Source organism: Hyaena hyaena, unplaced genomic scaffold (assembly GCF_003009895.1).
Source record: "Hyaena hyaena isolate Hyena2069 unplaced genomic scaffold, ASM300989v1 scaffold_2, whole genome shotgun sequence".
NCBI classification, from domain to species: Eukaryota; Metazoa; Chordata; class Mammalia; order Carnivora; family Hyaenidae; genus Hyaena; species Hyaena hyaena.
Window position 1 is genome coordinate 2,896,103 of NW_024080634.1, and position 8,281 is coordinate 2,904,383.

The 8,281-nt window shown below is 47.9% G+C and overlaps 1 protein-coding gene and 1 long non-coding RNA gene across 2 annotated transcripts in view; one reads left to right on the forward strand and one right to left on the reverse strand.

Moving 5' to 3' along the window:
- Positions 1–5,672, forward strand: part of IFNGR2 (interferon gamma receptor 2) — a 28,143-nt gene extending 22,471 nt beyond the window's left edge. Inside the window, exons 5-7 of the mRNA XM_039228433.1 lie at positions 1,823–1,982; positions 2,371–2,528; positions 4,989–5,672. Coding sequence (XP_039084364.1) covers positions 1,823–1,982; positions 2,371–2,528; positions 4,989–5,162 — 492 coding nt within the window. The 3' untranslated portion in view covers positions 5,163–5,672. The remainder of the gene's footprint in view (positions 1–1,822; positions 1,983–2,370; positions 2,529–4,988) is intronic.
- Positions 2,171–3,722, reverse strand: LOC120229433. The gene is made up of 2 exons (XR_005527729.1): positions 3,659–3,722; positions 2,171–2,459 (listed from the first exon to the last, which is right to left on the reverse strand). It is a non-coding gene; the product is annotated as an uncharacterized LOC120229433 (long non-coding RNA).
- Positions 5,673–8,281: the final 2,609 nt, after the last annotated feature.

Below are 8,281 nucleotides of genomic sequence, written 5' to 3' on the forward strand. Positions count from 1 at the left end.
GAGCTGTCAGCGCGGAGCCCAACATGGGGCCCGAACCTGTGAATCATGAGGTAGATCATGACTTGAATTGAAGTCGGACGCTCAACTGACTGAGCCACCCGGGTGCCCCAATTATGGTGTTTTATAATAAGCTCTTGTGTTTATCGAGGCCTTTCTTTGTGTTGGGCACTGGGCCATACATTTTAGATACGCCATCTCATTCAGTCTTTGTACCAAGCCATGTCACAGAGAAGGAAACCACGTGGTTAAGTAACTTGCTCAAGGTCAGCGGCTGACAGCTAGCACATCAGTGCAGAGACATTCTGGCCCCAGGGTTCATGCTCTGCAATTTTTCTCTGACGTGGTTTACAAATTTGTACTTTCTCCTCATTTCTTTATGGTGAGTCTAAAAACATGGAGGCAGGCAAAAGTCACTGAAGAATAGACTCTTACCATTGGAGAGAAAAGGAAATAGTCATTTCCCCACATCAGAGATCAAAGTCTGGTCAACTGGAATAGAGAAGGCCTGGAAGATTCCAGAAGGGATTCCCCGGTTTCGCTATCAGCTAGAGCAGCTGTACTTTGGCCTTCTATGAACAAAAGATTCTAGGTCTCAAATAACTCTGAAAGCCACTGAAGTATCTCCATTCCAGCTGTGAGTCTGTGTCAGGGGATCCCCAAGACCAGCCCCTAGATTTGCTTGAACGACCCATGGGATTTGGCATATAGTTGTACTCATGGCTATGGTTTATTACAAAAAGACACAGAGCAAAGCCAGCAAAGGGGAGAGTTACATGGGCCAAAGTCCAGAGGATTCCAGACACAAGCTTCCAAGAATCCTCTCCCGATAGACCCACCCAGGACACAATTACTCCAACGACAAGCTGTGGCAACGTGTGTAATGCTGTCTAGTAGAGTTTTCATTGGTTATATAGGCCTCTTCTCCCAAGCACATGTCAACAGTCCAGACTCCCAGAAGGAGAGCAGGTGTTCAGCATAAAAAACATTGTAGGTACGAGAAGGTGCTAATATTAGCGGATGGCGGGGGCACTCCTCGATTCCAAGTTCTCAGATGCCAGCGATGGCTAGTTACTCTTGCAAGCAGATCTTCCAAGGACAGCGGTCTCAGTCTCTGTACTCTGTGATTCTAAATTTTAGAAATGCCAACTGGCAGTGGAAATAATCCCCAGAAGAAGTCTGTCCCTAAAATTGCTTTATGTGGTATCTGGAGCGAAAATTTCTCTCCTCTGTCCTGGCAGTCCATCACCATTAAACAGAAGTGGGGCGGGGGGGGGGGGGGGGGGGGGGGGGGGGCGAGGAATCATCTATGATCCTACAGTTCATAAGTAATGTGATGACTTTATATTTTTCAAAATAAGATCTTCTCTATACTGTTGAATAATTGCCTTTCTTCAGTCATTACTACAGCAGCTGCATCTACATGGTAATAATGAACATAGGTAATCCCACCATTTCAAATGGCGATAGTGTTTTCTACCCTATCTCAAAATTCCTTGTAAGAAATCCTATGTTGCCAGTATATATCTTTTCCCTGTTTCCCGTGGAACAATGTCAGCCTTGTCCAGGAGGAGGACGAGAAGCCGCTGACTAGAGGGATCCATGTGGGGAGTTAGCGAGGCCCGAGGCAGGCAGCAGCAGGTGTGGGGAAGAGAGAGAATCCTCAAGAATCCAGAATCCCGCTGTTTCCTGATTACATAATTCACTAATTAATTTGGTTTTTGTGTTCTCTGTGAATTTGGGGCAATGTTGGAAAAAGCTAGGAGTGCTCCACTATCTGTGTTTGGGAAATTTACATTTGTGCTTCTTGGTGTTTTTGACATAGGTTAAAGGCCCTTTCAGGAGCACCTCCATTGAGTTGAATGATTTGAAACCCTTAAGAGAATACTGTTTACAAGTCAAAGCGCATCTGGTTTGTAAAAAATCGAATGTCTTTAGACCTGGACCTTTAAGCGACGTATCTTGCTACCAGACAACAATGGACGGTAACATACCTTCTTATGTCCTTTCTGAGCTGGGAAAAGAATACTCCCCAAGTAGTGAAACCGGGGGTGGCTTGTTAGGTGAAGGGTGAAGGGTGGTAGGAGTGGGGAGACCCAGAGAGAAGGGGTGAGAAGTGAGCACTAAGTGTAGGTAAAACAAGTTCATGCTGAGATCTACCATAACACCACCACCAGACAGCGAACACTGCTTTATTTTAGGATTGCTTTTCCGAGTTATTCATTTAAGCATGTGAGGCTGGGTGGAGAGGGGCCAGTATCTGCCCATTTCACTAGGAAACAGACTCTTTAAGCAGCTGGCAGGTGAGAAATTACCGACGTTTGTATCATTTGTGGGATGGGCCTCATGTTTACTTCCACGTCACCTTTTCAGCCACCACCAAACTCCAGCAAGTCATCATGATTGCTGTGGGACTCTTCGTGTTCTTGTCGATGCTCGCGGCGGCCTGTTTCTTCCTGGTCCTGAAATACAGAGGCCTGGTGAAATACTGGTTTCACTCTCCACCAAGCATCCCATTACAAATAGAAGAGGTATGTGTGCACACATCTAGTGGGTGACCTGTCAGCACTCCACAGCCCCCTGGTAATACTTAAGAGTACAGTGGCGGACAAAGCCATGAGCACAGCGATTTCAGTCAAAAGTGGTGCAGGGTTATTTGTACACCCATGTTCATAGCATTATTCACAACAGCCAAATGGTGGAGGCAACCTAAGTTTCTGTTGGTGAGGAAAATGGATAAACAAGATGTGGTATACCCTTACGATGGAATAGTACGCAGCCATAAAAAAGGAAGGAGATTCTGCTGCATGCTACAACATGGATGAATCTTGAGCATAGCACGCTAGGTGAAATAAACCAGTCACAAAAAAGACAAACACTGTATGATTCCACTTACATAAGGTACTCCGAGGACTCAAATTCAGGGAGACTGAAAGGAGAGTGGTGGTGGCCAGGGTCTGGGTGGGGAGGGGAGAGTGGGGAGTTAGTGTTTAATAGGTACAGAGTTTTAGTTTTGTAAACTAAAAACGAGTCCTGCACATGGTGCTGAGGGCTATACAACAGGGTGAATGTATTTTATACCAGTGAGCAGTACACATAAATAGTTAAGATGTAAGTTCTCTGTTATGTGTATTTTACCACAATTTAAAACCATTTTTTTCTTTTAATGGCATGAGGTTGAAAAAAGTAGTCTGGCCCAGCATGGCCAAGGTTGCCTGTAGCAGCACATCAGACCTGCGCCTTTTGGGGAAAACCTCCAGGAGGCCTGGAAGAGGATGGGAAGGCAGTGAAGACGGGGATCGAGAGCACAGGCTGGGGGGCAGATGTGCACACTTAGAAGGATTCTAGAGAAAAAGCACCCAGGGCTTTGCAGGCAGAACTTTGCGTACCAAGGGCTCACTGGATGTTACTAGTGTTTTGAAAGGCCTGAGGAAGAAGAGTGGACAGGTTCTCGTGAGAAGTTGATTTCCTGCATAGCTCCACTCCCCACCCCACCCCCAAGGCTCCATGAGGGAGGAGAGCCCCCTCCTGCCCCCCGAAAACACCAAAGGGTCATGCTTAGGGTCAGAAGCGAGCTGATAGAAGATTATTTAAAGATATTTGCTTCTGAAGGTTTATTAGCAGTCAACTTGGGGTAAAGGGACCGGAAGTAGAATCTTACTGTGTCACAGCCAGTAGGAATAGGTATTAAATACGGTCCAAGTCGATAGAGAAACAGTAGTGCTTCTAGAAGGATCTGTAGTCCCTTGTTGGCCTTCATCTGTCACGAGGTATTTAAAGTACACAGACATGGTACGGATTACATGTTACGTTCCCAGCTAGAACCTCCATACTGCCTGATTCCACTTACGTGAGGCATCTAGAATAGTCCACCTCACAGAAGCTGGAATAGAATGGTGGTTGCCAGGGGAGGCGGGCACGGGGAGTCGCTATTGAATATACGAGGTTCCAGTCAGGCAAGAAGAGTAAGTTCTGGAGATCTGCTGTACATCATCCTGCCTATAATTAGTACTGTACTGTACACTTAAAAATTTGTTACGAGGGTAGAACTCATGTTGAGTGTTCTTCACACATGCACGCATGCGCACACACACACACACCCAGCATCGCGTGCACACACACACACCCCGCGTTTCCCACTGGTTAGTATTTTCACAAAATAACAGCTCTCAAGGGGTCTCAGAATCTTCCTTGCATTCATTTCTCTCTCACAGTAGAGCGAGCAGCATGACCCCGGGTGACGTCGTCCCTTTGGGGCGTGGATCTGAAACAGAAAGTCTTTGAGTTTACTCTCCCGGGAAAGTGTGAAAAATCTATCAAAGGGCCTTGAAGTTACACGAGAATAATGAACTAGTTTTCACTTGTGTTTTGGGGGGTTTCACAAGTGTACGTGATTCGTTTACGTTTCCTCTTGCCCTTAGTCAGCTCTCAGCTCACTGCGTGTTCCGGTGTCTCTGGGTACGGGTGTCTCGGTTGCTCAGCGGTAAAGCGAAGGCTCAGCCTGGAGTGAGGTGGGAGGGAGGGGGCAAGTGGGCCGCCATGAAACAGCTCTGTGCCTCGAGGCCCCCACTGCCTCACCCCTGCCCGGGAGGCCGCGCTGACCATTCTGCTGCACACCCGGCTTCTTGGCTTGGTGTGCATTGGGTGAGCTGGAACAGACCCTTTTCCCCACTGCCTCCTCCTTCATCGGAAGGTTAAATTCCAGAGACATTTCAGGGAGAGCGGTCCCCAAGCCTGCAAGTCAGAGCTTGCTTTTCCCAAGTTATGGCATGACCTTGGTGGGCCCTCGGATTCGTGGTCAGGTTATTAATGACAGGAGGGGTGGGGGTGAGGGGCGAGGGGCGCTCTCATTTTAGAAGCTCTTTCCGTGGTCACCAGGATAGGAAGTCCGACCTGAGGAAGATAGGACCATGCCAAGTAAATGTGAAGTAGAAAGTCCGGTATTTTGAGCCGAGAAACTAATTACAGGGTTGGTTTTCAATCTTTTCAAGTATTTAAAGGACCCGACTCAGCCTATCTTAGAGGCCCTGGACAAGGACAGCTCGCCAAAGGACGATGCCTGGGACTCTGTGTCCATTGTTTCGTTTCCAGAGAAGGAGCAAGAAGATGTTCTCCAAAGTACTCTGAACCAAAGCGCTGGTCCGGTCCAGCAGCCTGTGGGATGAGGGCTCTGAGCCGACGACGCAGCTGATGTCCGTGTCGGGACTTGACAGAGCCCAGCACTCCATATCCCTGTCCCGCCAAGCCCGCTGGTGCCTGGGAAGACGTCACGGGTCTCGTGGGGGAGACAAGCTTGTTTTTTCGTCTCTAGAGTTTTCTAATCATACAAGTTCCCAGAATGATTCTACAGCAATAGCCCAGAATAATTAAGACTTCTCTTAAACACTAAAAAGACACATACCTGTTAGCAAAATGACTCTGGTACGCCTCTGAGGTTTTGTTCATCAGCAGGGAGGACACCTGCTCCTCCCCTTGACCCTGGCGAGTGGGCTGCGGCCCCTCGGGCAGGTCATGTAACCTGTCCCAGGCTGTCCCAATGAGGAACATCGAGTGACCCTTGTCCATATCCAGTCTCCCGCCTTAAAATGTGATTAGTCCTGTAAATAGTTTCCTGGTAATTTAAGCCCATTTTTTTCAAGCTAGGAATAAAAGACTTTAACTTTTTAAAAGTCAAAGTGAAGTTTCTGCTCTCCGTTTCACCTTCTTTATTTTTGGCCTATTTTCTACAAAGTTTTCAACTTTTTAAAAATTACTATATCTAAGTTTTTGTTTTCTTAAGTAATACCCAGTAGAGCTACGGAGGCCTCGTGGTTCCTCAGCGAGCATGGTCTATGCATGTCACGTGATTCCTTAGGGGGTGGGGGAAGGGCACTTTCAGAAGTCACATTAGCATTTCACTCCTGAGGAGTCGTATATTGACCAAGGCCTGTAGGCAGTAAAGAGAATTCGCTAATGGACAGCAGTGATACCCGCTGGGGGCACGCACGTCTTCTGATTATGTAAGCATTGACAAGTTCTTTTGTTCGAAGGATACGGATTAAAAATCCATTTATATGACTCATTGCATTTAGGAAATGGATGTGGAGCTTCACAGCCCCTCCCCAAACACACACACAAAGGAATACGTTGCTGTAAGGTTGGCTTTACCAAGAAACCCTACTGGTGGCCTAACCTCGCTGGGAAGGAGAGACGCTGACTATGGGCATATGAAGCTTCTAACACTAACTGATGGGACCACCATCCCTCCCTCATTTGGGGGCTGTGCCACTGGGGAAAAATTGGTTCTCGGGCTGACTTTCTGACCGAGTGCTGTGAACCATGCTGCCCAGAGTAACAAGAGAGAAAAGGACCACCATCCACAGCCCCCACGCCACACAAGTCCCCTCGGGAGAGATCTGCATTATCTAGTAGGGATGGGCAGGCAGATAGAGACTGTGCACACCCGCATTTAGGATCGTTCAGGAGATTTAAGATAGAAGAGCTTCCTCTGCTGGACCGTGGGGTGAAGCCCTGTGAGGGTGGGAGGATGTAGCAGAAAGCAGGCTAAGAGTTTGAGGCCAGCAGAAAGGGGGACAGATCAATTCCACCGGAAAGTAAGCTTAGAAATGCCACCCTGTGTAAAAGGGAGTTAACTGACAGCTAGTCAGGGGCCAGCAGGCTGGCTGTGGGGACCAGATTCTGCTAAGGCTGAACTTGGCCTCAGGGCAGACTCGGTGGACTGTCCCGGAGCAGGTCTCTGTGGCTGAGGCCCAGAGAGGCCCTTCTTAGTTGAAGGCAGCGGCTTATGCTAGTGACGACTCAGAGCCCAAACCCAGAGGCAGCAGTACTTTCAGGCGGCTCTCTGGGGCCAGGCTCTCCGATGCCATCGCATTATAGGGGAGAGGATGCCAGTAACATCAAACTGGCTTCCCCAGGACTCCAAACGCGCTGCCGCTCTTCAGCGTCCTAACTCGGTAAGTGTCCCGAGGAGGCATGGGGCTGGGGAGAAAGGGCGACAGTTGTTCGAGTAAGACTCCCCTTTTTTATACATCTTCCAAAAAAACCACACCTGGTGCTACTGTGTAAAATAAATGGCTAATCAGTGGAATTAATACTTATACTAACTTGGCACTTTAATGTCTAGTCAAGCTAAGTACATGACCATAAAATGTTTGGGTCAGAAGCAGTCTTATAAATCATTTCTAAGAGGGCAAACCACAGCCCATGCACCAAGTGCAACCTGCCCCTGTCTTTGTGCAGTCTGTAGGCTAAGAATAGTTCGTACATCTTGAAATGGCTAGAAAGGGGGGCGCCTGGGTGGCTCAGTTGGTTAAGCGTCTTGACTCTTTCTTTCATCCTAGGTTGTGATCTCATGGTTTACGGGCTGGAGCCCAGCATCGAGAGCCCTGCTTGGGATTCTCTCTTCCCCTCTCACTCTGCCCTTCCCCTGCTCATGCTCTCTCGGCGCCCCCCCCCTTAAAATAAACAAACTTAAAAAAATGGTTGGAAAAAAAAATCAAAAGAATAGTATTTCATCACACACGAAAAGTATATGAAATTTATATTTCAGTGGCCATAAATAAACTTTTACTGGAATCCTCTGATGTTCATTTTTTATGAACCATCTCTGGCTACTTTTGCCCTGCACGGCAGAACTAAGTAGTTGCAACAGGGGCTGAATACTTACAAAGCCTAAAATATTTACTGCTTGGCCCTTTCCTGAGAGAGTTTGATGACCCTTGATCTAAACAATGAAGTGCTTGTTGTGCAAGAGAAAACAGACCCATCCCCACGGCATAAATGTATACTAAGTCCCAGCAAGACGCCATTTGACACTGAGAGCATCTTATTTCGGGTCATATACAGGAGAGGAGATATTTAATTCTTGCAAGTATCCCATAAAGCACGTTATGCACCTTGTCCTAGGGAAGGTTGGATGCCGAGTTTAGGAGTATGCAGACCAGCAGAGTGGGCCTTATACCAAGAATGGGGCACCCAGAGATGATGGGCTGGTTGGATCAAGGCCACCTCTAGCCTGTAGGGTACCTTTGTGTGCATTAGACACCCAGCCTTTGAGACCTTTTGCTTTCAAGTGCCATGATTTTTCTAATCTTCTATTCCTGTGTGGTGAATAGCGCCCCCTGGGGGTCCCACAGTGCTCAGCCCTGCAGATGGCTGTCAGCAGGCCCTGGTTATTCTGGATGGTGCTGAGGCCCATGGGCATTGGGGTGGGGAGGGGAGAGCCTCTCCGGGCAGGAGATGGAGGCAGGGTAGGGCAGATAAAGAAGACTTTCTCTGTATCTGC